Genomic DNA, 18,579 nt, shown 5'->3' with positions numbered 1-18,579 from the left:
GTTCCTTTATAAATTATTCGAGCTTTTTTTCGAATAATAGTGGACGTCTTTACGATTTCGTTTGAGCTCCTCAGTAGTTCGATAATTGCTGGCATACCTTTTGCTTTCCAAATGACCACACAAAACCAAGTACACGGTCTGGTTATGTATGTATATAGGTCGTGAATCAATCTCTAGGGATTTTTCGTTGAAAAAAATATATTTGCAAAATCAAAATATCATGGCTGTTTGAGTTATCTATTGTAAGATCTAATAAGCTCATAGACTTTAAAATAGTCCTAAGAATTGTCGCACTCTGAACCAATTAAATCGATATTGTAATAATTTGGTTATCTTAACAGTACTGCTTCAACATGTTTACGCAAGTGGCAATCTTACTTAAAAACTACTTTTTACTCATCAGTTCTTTAAAAAACTTCACTGTGGGTATCAACATTTTATTGCGTGTTTATCTTTTTATATTTTTCTTAAGACTCTCAAGAAGTGGAGGTAATCTCTATATTGAAATATTTTCAACTGTAGGCCTTCCTAAACCTTATAGTTTGCTATTATATTGTAAAATTTAAATTAAATTAATGGTTTAATTCAGTTAAAATTTTTGTAGAGGCGGCAACTCTCACAATAATATTTTCAATTGCTACTTCGTTGAAGTTTCCTTAGCTTTTTGTAACTCACTATGTTATAATTATTTTGTTAACGATTTTAAAACGAGTGGCAACATTCTGAGATAGTTTTCTTTTGCGTATGATTTTTAAAGGAGCTGGCAACCGTTATATTAAAACATTTTTGGCTGTAAGCCAAACCAACAAACAAGGTTCCAAACAAAGTTCGTCCACATACTTTTATGCTCTATTTTTAGCGTGTGGCTATCAAGCAAGCGAATTACAATTATTTTATGCTGCTTATTTTAAAATTTATTAGAATTATTATTTTGAGAAACATTAAAACTGAAAATATTGAAGATATTCTTTTATAAAATACATATTAAAAATGCTTAAAAATCATCGTTTATCGTTGGCGAATTCCTCTCCGTTGTAATGTGTGGGTCATTAGTTGGAAATTTTGTTGGGGTTTACTGAGCCTTAATACCCTTCCCACCCTGACTCGTTCGTCTCTTGAATATCCTCCATCTCCGGCTTGTTTGCCGTTCTTGCCCTTTTTTTCATTACCTTTACCCCCTATACGCGCGACTAATCCTTTTTGTTCCTCCAGTTTAAATAATTTATCAAGTATTTTTAATACCAAATCTTTTCCACTAACAGGATGTTCACATCCTTTATTTGCTTTCGAGTCATCTTTCGGTCCAGTGCCTGTTGAGTTACCAGAGTCTGTGGAATTACCAGGACCTGTTGAGTTACCAGGACCTGTTATATTACCAGAGTCTGTTGAGTTACCAGTGCCTGTTGAGTTACCAGAGTCTGTTGAGCTACCAGGACCTGTTGTGTTACCAGAGTCTGTTGAGTTACCAGGATCTGTTGTGTTACCAGCGCCTGTTGAGTTACCAGGAGCTGTTGTGTTACCAGAGTCTGTTGTGTTACCAGCGCCTGTTGAGTTATCAGGACCTGCTGTGTTACCAGCGCCTGTTGAGTTACCAGGACCTGTTGTGTTACCAGCACCAGTTGTGTTCCCAGAGTCTGTTGAGTTACCAGCGCCTATTGAGTTACCAGAGTCTGTTGAGTTACCAGCGCCTGTTGAGTCACCAGGACCTGTTGAGTTACCAGGACCTGCTGTGTTACCAGCGCCTGCTGAGTTACCAGAGTCTGTTGAGTTACCAGGACCTGTTGTGTTACCAGAGGCTGTGGAGTTACCAGGAGCTGTTGTGTTACCAGAGTCTGTTGTGTTACCAGCGCCTGTTGAGTTGCCAGAGTCTGTTGAATTACCAGGACCTGTTGTGTTACCAGAGGATGTTGAGTTACCAGGGCCTGTTGAGTTACCAGGACCTGTTGAGTTTCCAGAGTTTGTTGATTTACCAGGACCTGTTGTGTTACCAGAGTCTGTTGAGTTACCAGCTCCTGTTGCGTTACCAGCGCCTGTTGAGTTACCAGGACCTGTTATGTTACCAGACTCTGTTGAGTTACCAGAGTCTGTTAAGTTACCAGAGTCTGTTGAGTTACCAGGACCTGTTGAGTTACCAGAGTCTGTTGAGTTACTAGGACCTGTTGTGTTACCAGAGTCTGTTGAGTTAACAGAGCCTGTTGAGTTACCGGAGTCTGTTGAATTACCAGCTCCATTCGAATCGTAGTCCTCACTGTTCACTACAGCAAAAGATGACATGGCCAAAATGGCAATATACAGGAACGACGATAACTTCGCCATTTCGTTATTAATATGGTACACCCTGATATACGATATCTACGTACTCATAGAAAAGTGTGAATTTTACTTCAATCCCCGGTGTTTTTATAACCAATTTCTTCCAAAAAATTTCTACAATTCCGACATTTTATGTAAATATTTGAAAATGAGCACACCTGTGCAATTGAATTTCAATAATATCTCTTCAATATTGCAGATTAAAACTTGTTTTATAAGCTCTTATTTGTACATAAATATACAAAATTGTTTCTGTATTTTCGGCTAAGTAAATATATAATACGATCTATATATGTCAGTTTCACCGTAAAATAAAAAACTGACTGATTGTCGTAAATGTTTAATAAATAATGAAAATTCACCATTGGGCGGACCAAATTTCAGCATAACTCTAAAAGCGATGATATTATGCCCACCATAATATTGTACCCTGAACAGGGTTTAGAAAATTTGCCACGAAGTTCGTAACACCCAAAAGGAAACTTCGAAGACCCTATAAAATATAAGTATATGTGCATAAATGATCAGTACGACGAACTGAGTCGATTTAGCCATGCCCGTCTGACCGTCTGTCTGTATATACGCGTACCTCCGCCTCCGTTTTTAATAAACATATATATTAAGAGATAATATATTTGAAATTGCGCAACCGTCCTCTTCTCCTCAAGAAGCTGTTCAATTTTCCGAACTACCAATATCAGAATGCTATAACATACCCATAGCTGCCATACAAGCTAAAAATCGGAATCGAGTGCTTGTAAAAAAAACTTTCACTTGGCGAGATATCTTCAAAAAATGTTTCATGGCTGACTGCCTAATGTGTCGAAAAGTATATTGTTGTTGTTTTGTAATTAAAGAGAAATAATAAATTTCAGAGATCAGTAACCAAGTGAGCAAATTACAAAATAAGAAAAAGAACTTTGAGAAGATAACACTTTACTAAGTAAATAAATCTAATTTCCTAATTTCATAAATTTAAAATTTAACATAAACTTATACTTAAAATTTGTATCGCCCTTATTGCTGAGTCTTGTAATAGCTGTCTTCTATTCGCCAGACGTTGGTGATTCGAACAAACTTAACTACAATGTTCAAACAAACGGACAGTACTTGAGGTACAACGCTGAATTTAAATGAGAAATAATTTTTTCCGCGTCAGAAAACGTTTAAGTAACCCTTTAGTTTCCTTTGGTATAAACTATTATAGTTGATTTTAAGTGTCAAGGTTTATTTCAAAAATTGATCTGAAATATACAAAACAAAACTTGGTAGTATTGAAGATAGCGAAGATTTGGCAACCCTGGTGTTGCAATCTTGCAGCTAATAACTTTGTTGTAAAGTTTAACATTTTTGATGTTATACATACCTAGACTGTTTTGACATACGAGCGCTATTTGGGTTGTTTACAGTAACTTAAAATATTAATATTCATCTCGGCAAAGAAACAATAAATTAAATCGCGAACATTTTCGTGTAATTATTTTTTACAAGCTTCGAGGTGGTGGACAGTGCATCTATGAAATTAATTCAATTTTTAGCGATGGAGCTCTATCAAGGATCAGTGTTTGTAGATGGTATGGTGAATCGGGGTAGTAGATCGCTTCAAAACGAATTTTGTAAAGGTCATCAAAAATCAGTTTTTGTTCCGGAAACAATTGATGCTGTGCGCAAACTGATATAGCAAGATCGTCTTGTGACCTGTGGTGAGATTGAGTTAACTATAGGCATTAAAAGCAAAAAAATGTCAATGTAAATCGCTCAAAAAAGACTCGTGTCGACTGATCAAGAGAAATGGAGAAATATAATACGATAGCGGTGCTTCAAAACATGTTTATAACATCGTGAATCTTAGATTTATAGTTCAAAATCAGTCACCGTCGCAGAACTGTGGACCGTATCAGCTGATACGACCTATCTTATAAGAGCGCAATGTAAATGAACAGTCACCACCGCCACTACCGCCCGCTTACCACAAACCTTACGGTAGGATATCCGCGGAAATTTTATTTTTCCCGTAGGAACGAGTGAACTACGGGCATAACTGTTGACAAATTTAGTTTGATACGGGCGGTAAGTACAGAAGGGAGGAATGTCGGTAACTATTTGAGCTATTACTTTTATATGCCCGAAAGTAAGCAGCAGTCGAATGTTTGGTGTTTGCAGATGAATGGAATATTCCGGATATGCTCTTAAATCCAACTCGATAACTTTGCTGTTGCTTTTGCACGTAATTTTTTTGACAAGAGAGCAGCGCGCAAAGATAGTGAGCTGAGAAATGGCGAATCAGTTAGCTAATAGTTGATTTTATGTTTGTTTGAAATTGCGGTAAAATAGGTCTCATTTCGTTCAGCCTTCAGCTTCTCAGGGATTTATACTTTTACTTTTCCCAATAGATTACCTACAAGAAATAAAGACATGCTTATATGCTAATAATAACCTAAATGAAGCTTATACACACCAGTAAAAAGTAGGCGTGTCCCTTCTAAATCAGGTGTATCGTCACCTACAATATAGCCGCAATGACTTAAAGGTGCTTCGTTACGACCCAAAAGATAGCAACGAAAACATTACTTAAATTCCTGTTGGTAGAAAATACTACTTTTTTTAAATTCCAAATTAACTTAAAACTTTTGAAATAACTAACTCTTATTACTTCATTACACTTAAACAACTCTTACTACTTCATAGACTTCAACACAACTATAATGTGAACCTTACTCAATTCGAATTGGGTCCACTTTGAAAAAGATTGGAGCAAAATCTCGAATTTTGACTAATCTCTGTGCCGCAGAACCCAAAGCTTCTTAAATCTTAATTTTTGTAAAATTTCAAAAAGTGTATATTTGAACGTAACAACATATATGTAAACGCAAATATGAAGTAAAAAAAATAATTCAATTTTCGTTTTCTGTAACCTGATCCAAAATATATGTGTATATGTATATGAATAACTTATTGTCTAAATTGCTAGACTATATAAGATTTCTCTGCCTTAAGTTTGCAAAGTTATACGAAATTTTTAAATATTCATTACAAGTAATTATTCATACACTCACGGAAATTTTGTGAAAATTTTTGTGTCCAATTACCCACTGAACACTACTTCGCCTTTACGTATTTTTAATGGCAAATATTAATGAAAACTTATACGAATATTTTAGAAACAAAAGTTTATTGCATATTTATTGCTTTTCCTCACCACCTCTTAGGTTGCAATATAGACACGTTACTGATATTTTTTGGGTGTTCGGTTCCACAGCAGGCCTATTTTTGTTTATATATTATATACACTTCTAAATCAATCTATTGGAAATAATTGAACAAACATAAATATCCTTTACTAAAACAAAATGTTCCTTACTTAACTTAATTTGACTTAATCTTGATCGGTCGGTTTGTATGGCAGCAATATGCTATGGTGATCCGATATCGGCTGTTCCGACAAATGAGCAGCTACTTGGGGTGTAAAACTTCACATCGCTATCATAAAAACAAGCATGAAACATGATTAAATTCATAATATTTAATTCAGGTGGTGATTTTACTACCTGGCATTTACAATATTGATTTTCTAAAATGAAGAAGAAACCTTATTTAGTAATACCACCATCAAACATTGGCAAGGGCATTAAACATTTATGTTGTTTAAAATATTTATGATACAAGTAACCGCAAAATTAAACGAAAGCAATTTTGTGTAGAAAGCTGCTATAATCTATCTCCATATTTAGCTCTAAATGTATAGTATTTTGAGCATTTAATAATATTTTGATCAAAACTATGTAAATTTAATATTTAAGAATTTCAATAAATGAAAAATATTACAAAATGAATGAACTTAACACGACAACACACTAAAGCAGATTTAAGTCTCTTTTGATTGCATTCGTCTGTGTATGTATTAGTAAAAAATGGTTATTATTAGTGTAGTTTTATACAGTACATCGCATTGACACCGTTTACTAAAGGAAATTACTATTATTTTATGCTGCTTATTTTACAATTTATTAGAATTATTATTTCGAGAAACATTAAACTTGAAAATATTGAAGATATTCTTTTATAAAATACATATTAAAATACTTAAAAATCATCGTTTATAGTTGGCGAGTTCCTTTCCATGGCACTGTGTCGGGTATTCGTTGGACATTTTTTTTTGGCGTCTACTGAGATTTCTTCTTTCAGTCATCTCCCTTTCTTTTGTTTTTGTTGTCACCAACACATTCCAGTAGTCCTTTGCCTTTTCTCTTCAAAACTTTGCCACCTTTACATCCGCTTTCATCATCTGAGTCATTTTCATTTCCATCGTCGTTCTTGCCTCCACTTGCTTTCCCTTTTCCATTTATCAATTTATGCAATTTATCCACAAGTTCACTAATTTTTGAACTAAGTTTACTTTCTTTGTCTTCTCCTTCATTGGCTTCTGAATCATCTTTTTGTCCAGAGCCTTTTAAGTTACCAGAGTCTGTTAAGTTACCAGCGCCTGTTTCTTCAACTGTTGAGTTACCAGTATCCTGTGCGCTAAGCTCTTCTTCCATTTCGGTATTCGAATCATAACCCTCATTGTCGCCTTCATTGTCTTCCCCACAGTTTACTACAGCAAATAATGCCATGGCCAAGATGGCAATATACAGGAACTTCGATAACTTCGTCATTTCGTTATTAATATATTACACCCTGATATACGATAACTAGGAACTTGTGGATGAGTGTGAATTTTACTTCAATAACCGATGTTTTTATACCCAATTTCTTCCAAAAAATCTCTTCATTTTCGACATATTCTGTAAATATTTGAAAATGAGCACACCTGTGTAATTGAATTTCGCAAATAACTCTGACGTATTGTATATTGAAACTTTTTTATAAGCTCTTATTTGTATATAAATATACTAAATTCTTTTTGTTTTTCGGTTAAGTAAATATATATTATAATACGATCTATATATGTATGTCAGTTTCACCGTAAAGCAAATAATAAGGCGCATAATTTTCTGTAGAACTGACTGATCATCGTAAATGTTTAATAAATAATGAAAATTCACCGTTGGACGGACCAAATTTCGGCATAACTCTAAAAGAGACGAGTTTGCCCTCAAGATTATTATAGCTTGTAACACTTAAAAGGAAACTTCGGAGACTCTATAAAATATATGTATAATGGATTTTTCAATAGGGATAATATGACTTCTAAGTGTCGTTTCGGCCATTTTTAATATATCATGGTCTGTAATTTTTTTTTTCGTTGTATTCAGTAATGTTTACAATTTCATCATGTTTACAATTTCATCATGGAAAGATATATGCAAGAACAACGTTTACAAATTATTCAATTTAATATCAAAATAATCGTTCTCCAATTGCAACTTTTCGTGCGCTTTTGGCATTTTATGGTCGTAATATGGTGCGGTAAATGAACAAAACTGTCGATTTGGATGCAAAAAAAATCCACAAATTATTCATGAACGACCATTACATTCACCTTAATTGACAGTTTGGAGTGGTTTTTGATCTGGTGGAATCATCGGTCCGTACTTCTTTCGAAATGAAGCTGGTGACGCCGTTACTGTCAATGGAGAGCGGTATAGATCGATGATAACCAACTTTTTATGGCCGCATTTGGAAGAAGTTGATCTTAACAACATCTGGTTCCAACAAGACGGGGCAATGTGCCCCATAGCACGTGCAACAACCGAATTATTGCGAGAAAAGTTTGATGATTCGATAATTTCAAGAAATTGTGACATTGAATGGCCTCCAAGAAGTTGTGATTTAACAGCATTGGATTACTTCTTATGGAGTTATTTAAGGTCAGTATTTAGCAATAAACCAGACTCTCTTCAAGCTTTAGAAGTAAATATTTAACGTGCTATTCATGGCATACGACTTGATTTAGTAGAGAAAGTACTCGAAAACTGGGTTCATCAAATACGTTCCTGCAAAAGAAGTCGTGGAGACCATTTGAACGATGTTACAGACAGAACTTAATTGTATCGATTGTACCTTACATTAAATAAAAATCATTTGAATTTCCTTAACAATTTGTGTTTTTTTTGCTTCATATCACTCTTATTGGAAAACCACCATATATAAATGATCAGTATGACGAACTGAGTCGATTTAGTCATGCCCATCTGACCGTCTGTCTGTATATGAGCGAACCTCCGCCTCCGTTTTTAATATATATATTAAGAGATAATAAATTTAAAATTTTGCAACCGTCCTCTTCTCCTCAAGAAGCTGTTCAATTGTCCGAACTACCAATATCAGAATGCTATAACATACCCATGGCTGCCATACCCAAGCTAACAATCGGAATCGAGTGCTTGTACAAAAAACTTTCATTTGGCGAGATATCTTCAAAAAAATTTGCATGGCTTACTGCCTAATGTGTCGAAATGTGTATTGTTGTTGTTTTGTAATTAAAGGGAAATAATAAAGTTAAGAGATCAGTAACCAAGTGAGCAAATTACAAAATAAGAAAAAGAACTTTGAGAAGATAACACTTTACTAAGTAAATAAATATAATTTCCTAATTTCTTAAATTTAAAATTTAACATAAACTTATACTTAAAATTTGTATTGCTGAGTCTTGTAATAGCTGTCTTCTAATGGAAAACCAACCACCGACGACGAATCACTCCCTACCACGACAATGCGAGCTCTCACACATCGATTGAAACAACCGCATTTTTGAACAGTCAAAACATCGATTCGACGAGTCATCCGGCGTATAGTCCTGACCTGTCACCGAATGAATTTTTATTAACATTTGTTTTAGTTCTCTAATCTCGAAATATAATATGCAATCCTCGTACCACTTGAATGAGGTATTCGCATATTCGACAACTTTGCTGTTGCTTTTGCACGTATTTTTTTAATACAAGTAAGAGAGCAGCGCACAAAGTTATCGAGCTAAGAAATGGCGAATCGAAGACAGCTAATATTTGGTTTTATGATTGTTTGAATTTGCAGTAAAATAGTTCTCAATAGTTCATATATTAAAAAGTTTTTTGACGTGTGATGTCATAGAACCAACATCGCCATATATGCAGTGGCACGAATTTGAAAATAAAATTCATGAATTATGTTACTGTTTTTTTTTTTACTTTTACGTTTTTTGTTCAAACCATTATCAACTAAACCTTAGACAAATGGTTTCACCAACGCGCCCTCGCATAAGTGATTAACCTTCTGAATACTTCATTTTTTAATTTTCTACACATGTAATACTTATATATGTAATACTTACATATGTATCCCATCAAATGCTGTAGACCGTCGAATTTGAAATTCAATGACTCATTTTCCGCGTTCAGCTCCTCACTTTTCGTAATAGAATACCTACATGACTTAAAACTTTTGAAATAACTAACTCTTATTACTTCATTACACTTAAACAACTCTTACTACTTCATAGAGTTCAACGCAGATGATATGAACCGTACTCAATTTGAATTGGGTCCACTTTAAAAATGATTAGAGCAAAATCTTGAATTTTGACTAACCTCTGTGTCGCAAAAGATAGGCTTTCTTAAATTTTAATTTTTGGAAAATCTGAAGAAGTTTGAAGGTGTGGAAAAGAGGTTGGCTTCCATGTTGCAGAATTGTTAGGAAAATGCCATCCGTTCCAGTTACTTATATTTCGAGAAAGAGGCCAGTGTCGACTTGATTGAGTCTGCAGTAAATAAATTCCTGGCAGCTGTCCAATTCGAGCGACGTGGCTTATTTGCGACCACTGTTGGAATTTGATCGCCATTAGCAGTCTCTGGGAAGTGTGTAAGCAAAAGTGCCATTGTTCTATCCTCGGCGCTGGTCGAATAGGTCCCATTAGATTTTTTTATGGTTAATGCTGTGTTAGTCTTGCCTCTAACAAAGCCTTGTGCAGCCTGGCTGACTCGAGGCTAAGGAGACGTTGTCACAGAGTAACCCAAGACTACTGGTTTTCACTGACCTAATTTCTTTATTATAAGTTATTAGTTGGTGCTTGTGTTTATCATCAGTAGACAGCCGCAATGATACGCGCCCATTATGAACTGCTGCTTCCTTCTTCTTATATTGAGCACTAAAGTATACCTAAAAACACCCCAGTTCGTGTTTCTAGGGATGTGAGTCGACGGGAGGTCTCTGACCTCTACTTTCAGTGCGAACCGAATGATCCTGCGACCAGATCAATGGATATCTCTTGTGATACCCTTCATTGTGTAATCAGACCGGTCATAAGTTCATTGCACATACATAGTTATGTCAAGGACCTCACTTCCCAATTTACTACTTATAATAAATTCAAGAATAGACTCATCTCTCGCGCTGCAATCTGTGCTGCCCCTTTCCTTATAGTGCGCGTTGTATAGGGCCCTTGTTTCTCCGGCAGGTGTCCATCAGTTTATGAATCGCTATGTGCGGTGCTGTAGCTGTCTCCTCTCGAAAGTAGGCCTCTGCAAGGGCGAAGTCCGAACTTTCCTTGTCCTTCATCTGCATCGCGTTAGGAACTCTGAAATGCAAAAAAAAAAAAAAACAATATCGTACCTAACCACTGTACAAGACCGGGGTCTCTCACTAGAGAGATTCCAGATTACCGCGTTTGTCCTTGTATGGACACCCCTTACCTCTCCTCTATACGTCCACGGTTCGTGGATCAATAGGATGTCTAGGTTATTCGAGAGGAACATAATCGCAATAACAGCCGAGGCTGTCGTCGCATGGTGTCGTCAACTTCTATGAGGGCTTTGGCGGTTACAAGATTTGTTCTATGAGAGTAAGTAAGTCCTTCTTCGTCGTATTCTAGTCCTTACAGTCGACTAACAGCAGACCTGGCCTAAAGTATATACCATGGAATGAGACAGGGTACCATCAACCCCTGCAGATATGGATAGTTGCGAGACAGCACTGATATCCGTATGCCTTTTAGAGCCTCAAAATATTTGCGCTGGCCTGTGAACATAACACTCAAAGAGAAATGCCTCAAACCCAAAAACATACATATTTGAATGATAAGCTTACTGAATGACAAAATCGGCTAGGATAATTCGTTGACCGAATTCACAGATTTTCGCAACTAAACTTTATCATATCAAATATTATATGTTCACTTAATAGATTCATTAGATATCTTACATATTGATCAAGATATAGTATTTGGTAAAAAGTCAACCGGAAGTTCTAAGCTAATAACCCGATTTCATTAATACAAAAGGCAAACAGTCATTCAGAATTTAACTCGTCTCGTCATCCTGATTACTTATATCTGCATAACTCTATATCTATCTCGATTACTTTTATGTGATACAAACCACTTTTACATGAACAAAACTATTATACCCTGTAGCACCATGTGGCGAGAGTATAAAAATGTCTTAAGGATCATACCATGACTAAAGCTTTTTTCTCAATTATAGAATATCGAATTACGTAATCCGACAAAGTGCGAACACCAAAAAAAAATTGGGAAGCATCAGTGCTGAACCAAAATTTCTTTTTGAAATCTAAGTGTTGTAAGGCGGACTCACTATTTGTCAGGTTTTTCACATTATTAAAAAACTTGAAAAAAATCAATATTTCAAAAATCTAAATAGGTCTTTTCTTTTTAATTTCACCATAGGATAAGATGCACTGGCGTAGTCCTGGATAAATGTACGGTAATATCCTATAATAGCAAAATAAGGGGCATTCTAATATACTTATTAAGTTCCCGTTTCTTCCCAATACCACGAATTTTCAAAATCCTATAGAATAAAACGAAAATTCGGTTCCCAATATTGCCTTCACTTCCAGAGAAGAGTTGGAAAGTGGTTAGTTGGACAGTCACACAGGAATAAGCATCTGTTCATATGGGCCCAAACAAGATATTCGCGTGGAAAGTGGTGTCGTTTCAACAAAATTAGATACCAGAATCGCCTTCCACCACTACTTACCAATGCAGTGCCTTCTAAGCGGAGATCACAGCAATTAAAGGCAGCCTTCATGACCTGACAAAGAGTGAACTCACAACAAGAAATATATTTATATGAGTATACCTATACCAAGCAGTTTTGAAATCAATAAAGTCTCTTATAGCTTTATCAAAGATAGTGAAATTACACCTTGATCTCTTAATGGATCTGCCATCTTATTTCACGATAAATTTGCAATGGATTCGAGTATTCGATATAGTAATATTACTGATAACTGTGAAGCATATAAACAAGCCAGAGCAAGCACCACCCTACCATTAGACTCCGAAACAGAGAAAATTTGTATACCTCTAGCTACTTGTAGATACTTAATAGGTAAACATGTTCCATATATAGCTGAGTCTCTGTGGAGTCAATCCCTAACTTGCTCATATGGGCCGCATATGCCGACTTTAAAAGGAATGAGAATTTCTGCACTCTTCTCGATCTGTCAACACCATTCTGTAGGCATGTGTCTAGTGAATAGTCATGTTCTTACAGTCTTTTCAATCGAGTGCCAGTAGGAACTTTGTTCCATGCCTCTGTCCAGATCGTCGTATAGGCAATGTATGGGTTTACCAATGACGGTCACATTTTCAGGTGGAAGCCGGACACCACTCTTAGTAATCTCATCCACTTCACAGTGCATGCCTACTGCCTACATGCAAATAAGGTGTTGCTGGGCTTTCCTATACTTTCTACCACCCTTAGCTTCCATAGCAGTTTGCTGTCCAAGACAAGCTTGAAACTTTCCAGTTATTAAGATGACAATTTCGTCTGCATATGCCACTATCTTGAGGGCTTTGCCGTCTAAGTTCTTTAACAGATTATAAAAGTGGAAATAGTACTCCACCCAATAGAGTGCCCCTACATCCGTCATTCAAGCATAATTCCGTTCTACATTTGTGTTTATAGTGATCAATAAGCGCAACTTTTTATAGGAGGATCAACACCTTTTGACTCGTTTGACTAATATTCAAAGTAGAAACGTTTTTGAATGCTCCAGAAATATCCAGGAGCACTCCAAGAACGTATTCCTTTTATTCAAGAGCCCTTTTGATAATAAATACCAGTGTGCCCTGATAAGCACGTTCAAGATTTTCTCTAATGTTTTCAACAAAAAGGAAGTTAAGCTTATAATCTTAAACTCTTCCGAGTAAGTTAGGTTGTTCCTGTAGTACCTACCTACCTACAAAATCATCTTTAGCCACGGCTAAAATTTGGCGTATTTTGCAGCATGGCTGGAATAAATCATGAATTGTTCATTCTATTTTATCTTCCGTAATGATGAACTCGGGAAAGTTTACAGTACTACTCCCTTCATACCTAGGACTAATCGTGTCTTGACAGCCAAGAAGGTGCACACTGACTCGGCCGTCTAATGAATCCTCACCGTCCGTTCACTCATCAGAACTCTTGCAAATTAGACCATGCGAGGCGAGGGTTTCGAATAATAGTTTCCCGAGCCCCGCCACCTCGTTGGTCTTTTCAAAACTGTTTTAAAAAGTTCGTCCAGACTGTCGTTTGGTCTTGCACACCAACGTTTTGTATTTTGATCTTTGTAATCAATCAAGAGTCCTTGATTTCCGATAGCTTGGCCCAGTTGAAAAATAACCTCTGTTTGCAAAACCCTTGTTCCACCAGTGAGTTATCTGCGCTGAAAAAACTTCAAACAAAGCGAAAACAAAAGATGCACATAAAATTGCAATGCTTAAACATATTCGAAAAACCTTGATTAGAGACGTATGTACAACGGCCATAAGCCTTTAAAATTAATATTGACACATTTACGCCGATTTTTTTTAACAATTCAAATTTAAAACAACTGTTTCCATTTCAAATATGTACGGTTACAGCTAAAAAATATTCGGATCTCGTCAAACAGAGCGAAACACGCGCCGAAGTTGGGAACAGCGTTGAGTATTATATATTGACCCAAGAGTGGAGTCAGTATTATAGCCGCTACAGAATACGCGAATTGACATTGATGCTCCTTAGGGTAGAGGTTCTTTCTAACAATGATCTCACTTGGTCAGCTTAGAACCCCGGTCAGTTCTGGTATCTAAAACTCCTATATAATGCAATAGATTATAAGATCCTTTAAAATCAACAAAGCGCTTTGAGTCGATAGCATATTTGTTGAGAATGCTAATGTCAGTTTCGGCCAAGTCTCCTGGTTCTCCGAAGGTAAGACTGGCGAGATGTTTCAACATCATCCTCCTTCATGTAACTTTGACAACTTGAGTCCGACAAGACCTCTTACGTTTACAGCAAAATTAACTTTGCTAAGGGCAAGTAATACTGTAGATCTTCTGCGTTCTACTTTTGGCTAAAAGGATCTTGCAGTCGCACAGGAGCGGGTCGTCGACCAGCGTATATGCAGACAGACCGACGGACATGGCTAAATCATCATTTATATATATTTTTTTCTAGATGTTACAAACTTCATGGCTAAGTCAATATGCCCCGTTCGTGCTCACGAGTAATCTGTCTGTATATAAGTATACCCTCATATAGACCTGAAATTTTGCACATACTATATTTCCTCACCCAGAAGATGCTCATGTGTTGGAACCGCCGATATCGGACCACTATAACATATAACTGCCATACAAACTGAACGATCGGAATCAAGTGACTGTATGGAAATCTTTTTCATTTGGTGAGATATCTTCACGAAATTTGGCATAGAATATTATCGCTACAATCTCCGAAAAAAATAAGCAAAAGTAGCTCCTCTAAAAACAATAAGTCTACCATGACTTGAACTATGTGGCGCGTTACTACTTTCGAAATTAGTAGGCATGGTGCAAACACACTTAAACATGTCAAAATACAAATTATATCTGTGATCCGATTTCGAAATTGTACTATGTAACCTGGTTAGAAAAACCACCACATACATGGAAGACATAACATACATACATATATTGGTAAAGTAAAAAGTTCATTCGGTTTTTATCTAAGAGATGGCGTTATTGTCCATAGTATTAGTGTTACGTGTCGCATCATCTATACGGCCCTGAAAACGTGTTTATTCGCGCTAAAAGCTTTGACAGTTTTTCGATTGATTGACTCAGTACGTTGTGTAGCACAAAAGTGGTTTGCTAGGTTCCGTTCCGGTAATTTCGATGTCAAAGATGCACCACGCGTCGGGAGGCCTGTCGTCGAAAATTGCGATAAAATCATGAAAATAGTGGAAACAGACCGTCACGTGAGCACTTATTTAATTGCTGAGGAACTAAAGATAAGCCAGAAAACCATTTGGAACCATTTGCATAACCTTGGATTCAAAAAGAAGCTCGATGTTTGGGTGCCACACGAACTAACGCAAAAAAAACATGATGGACCGAATTTCCATCTGCGAATCGCTGCTGAATCGCAACAAAATCGACCCGTTTCTGAAGCGGATTGTGACTGGCGATGAAAAATGGGTCACTTACGACAACATCGAACACAAACGGTCGTGATCAAAGCTCGGGGAAGCGGCCCAGACGATGGCCAAGACCGGATTGACGGCCAGGAAGGTTTTGCTGTGTGTTTGGTGGGATTGGCAAGGAATCATCTACTACGAGCTGCTTCCCTATGGCCAAACGCTCAATTCGGCCATCTACTGCCAACATCTGGACCGCTTGAAGGCAGCACTCATCCAGAAAAGGCCATCTTTGATCAACCGAGGCCGAATGGTGTTCCATCAGGACAACGCCAGGCCACACACGTCTTTGGTGGCTCGCCAGAAGCTCCTGGAGTTCGGATGGGAGATTCTAATGCACCCACCTTATAGTCCAGACCTGGCACCAAGTGATTACCATCTTTTCCTGTCCATGGCAAACGCGCTTAATGGTGAGAAGTCTGAGAAAATTGGCTCTCCTAGTTTTTTGCCAATAGGGACGCAGCCTTCTACGAGAGGGGTATAATGAAGTTGGCATCTCGTTGGCAACAAGTTTATGAACAAAACGGTACATATTTGACTTAAATCGGACAAATGCACACAAAGTTATCATCTTTTGAAAAATCAATAAAAAACCGAACGAACTTTTTACTTTACCTAATATTTCTAATTGAACGTCTCAAGTACTTGACCTAGTAGGATCAGCAACTTAGCGACTCGTAGCCAGTACTGACAATTCTTCTAATCTAGAAAACCGTTGAAAATACTAACAAACTAAACAGAAGTGATCGATTCATATTACGGCCTTCGCCTGCCACATATATGAGACACACGTATAATATAATAAATCCAACCTTTTCATACATATTAATATGGACATGCATACGCCAGCACCAACGTCAACTGTTTGGTAGCTATCAATGTGCTAAAATCCACGCACATTCACCAACCAGCAGACCTTTTCGATTCCCGTTCGAACAGTGAAAACGTTTCACCAGCGGTCCGTGGTAAAGTGGATTTGAAAATTAAAGAAAGTTTAAGGAAATCAAACGAATAAAGTAGTATTAAAATTTAAATAAAAAATATTGAAGATCGTTCGTGAAACCTATCGTAAAATGTGTTGGTTTATTTCCCAGGAATCGTGGAATATATGTATTGTAGCTAAGTAAGAAAACACACTATATTCATACAAGTACAAAAACGATTTCAAGGGAACCAGTGATGGTCCTAATTACACTTGAACTGAAAAACGTAGAGAACTAGTAACACGTACCAATCTTTACAATTTCTACGAATCGAGAAATGAGGCTTGCATTTGTAAGAAAATACTTTGATGAACCTGGATTTGGAGTGGCGAGTCAAAATTTAAAACTTTTGATTCAGATGGCGCTCAAAAGATATGGAGAAAACCGAATGAAGCCTTAAATAAAAAAATTCAACTCCAACTGTTAAACGCAGAGGTGAAAGCGTCTTGGTGAGGGAGTGTATGGCCACAGCAGGTATCGGAAAACTTGTATTTAACATTTTGTAACACAATGAAAAAATATGTTGTTGTTTGTTCAATGACTGTAAGGTTATTGAATATATTTGACAGATGTCATGCCAACAAACAGAAAAAAAATTAAAGCTCGGTCACAACAAATGTTCTACCAACACATTTCTATCTTAACGCTCACTTTATAACAACACATTTAACGGTATTCTCTATATTCTACCAAATTTGCGAACCGGTTGCCGTGAAGCTACGAGCCTCAATAGAACCAGTAAATTATATTTGGCCAAGGACTGTAAGCTCGGCAGCGTCTTTCAATATAAATTGGGAATGTATCCAACACTACAGCAGTATGGATCGATTTTACGAACGATTCAGTCAAATTTGGAAGGGATAAGAAATAAGATACATGTATGTATTTGGAGGAGTATATCTTGAATCGATGAAGCCTGTTTTTATAACAGGTAACCAAGTCGTTAAAGTTTTTTGATGATGATTACTGGCTCTTGCACATAATTCGCTTTAATAGTCACAGGGTTTTTGCTAACAATGGCAATAAATATCACCACGGCACTTAACACCAACAAATATATTATAATTTAAGTTTAAATCAAGCTCGATTTTTTTTTTTAATGCCGAACTTTACTGTAAAACACCCTAACCGAATTGTTATTATATATAACATTTTGCATTATAGCCAGACACCAAACATTTATTAAGATTAAAAGTTATTATTTACCATTTAATGATTTTACGAAATATTAAAACAACAGATTGTTGAACTGTTTTTACGTTTTTTTTGTGATCTAGAACGACGACAACAAATTTCTCCTTTCACATATATTTTTGTAGGATTTCAATCTGGCCGTTCCAGTCGTTCAAATTGCTAAATGTCAAACCAGAGAACGTAAATGAATTTCATGAATTTCATTTACGCTCTCTGATTTAACATTTGCTCCTTCTCTATTAACTTACGTTCTCTGTTTTTACACCACTTCTGCATTTTCCATGCAGCATACTTTTAGGCAACCTATTTTGAAGCGCGACAGCAGAGAACGTATATAATTTTTGTATTTTACGTTCTCTGGCGACAGTATCGACAGAATTGCCAGAAGAGAATGTTGAATTGACACTTATCATTTCTAAAATGAACTTACATTAAATTTGGATCCATAGCATATTGGACTTTTGATGTCTCGAATAAATTTCATACGCATATACATATGTATGTATGGTATATCGTCCTTGAGTCGACTGAGGCATTCCTTTAAAAACGATCTAATTTGTAATACAATATTTATAACCTGAACAGGATAGATTAACTTTGCCACGAAGTTTGTAACTTCTACAAGAAAACGCCGGAGACCCTATAAAATATATGTATGTATGTATAAAGATACCTACATATAAATGACCAGCATGACAATCATGAGCTTGTAAGGGGCTACATA

At 36.4% G+C, this 18,579-nt stretch overlaps 1 protein-coding gene and 1 long non-coding RNA gene across 2 annotated transcripts; both read right to left on the bottom strand.

Annotated features, from left to right (window-relative positions):
• Positions 1–888: 888 nt before the first annotated feature.
• Positions 889–2,383, bottom strand: LOC118682475 (putative per-hexamer repeat protein 5). The gene has a single exon (XM_070109472.1). It carries the CDS (start codon positions 2,314–2,316, stop codon positions 1,009–1,011), a length of 1,308 nt encoding a protein of 435 aa, XP_069965573.1. The 5' UTR covers positions 2,317–2,383; the 3' UTR covers positions 889–1,008.
• Positions 2,384–5,466: 3,083 nt separating this feature from the next.
• On the bottom strand, positions 5,467–6,492 carry LOC138857263 (uncharacterized). Its single transcript, XR_011396345.1, has 2 exons — positions 5,862–6,492; positions 5,467–5,793 (listed from the first exon to the last, which is right to left on the bottom strand). It is a non-coding gene; the product is annotated as an uncharacterized lncRNA (long non-coding RNA).
• Positions 6,493–18,579: the final 12,087 nt, after the last annotated feature.

Source organism: Bactrocera oleae, chromosome 5, assembly GCF_042242935.1.
Source record: "Bactrocera oleae isolate idBacOlea1 chromosome 5, idBacOlea1, whole genome shotgun sequence".
NCBI lineage: Eukaryota > Metazoa > Arthropoda > Insecta > Diptera > Tephritidae > Bactrocera > Bactrocera oleae.
Note: the sequence above shows the minus strand (reverse complement) of the source record. Positions and strands in the feature narration are given on the sequence as shown.

Bases quoted from the DNA above. Each gene is read 5' to 3' on its own strand.
- LOC118682475 (XM_070109472.1), bottom strand. From the start codon at position 2,316: ATGGCGAAGTTATCGTCGTTCCTGTATATTGCCATTTTGGCCATGTCA.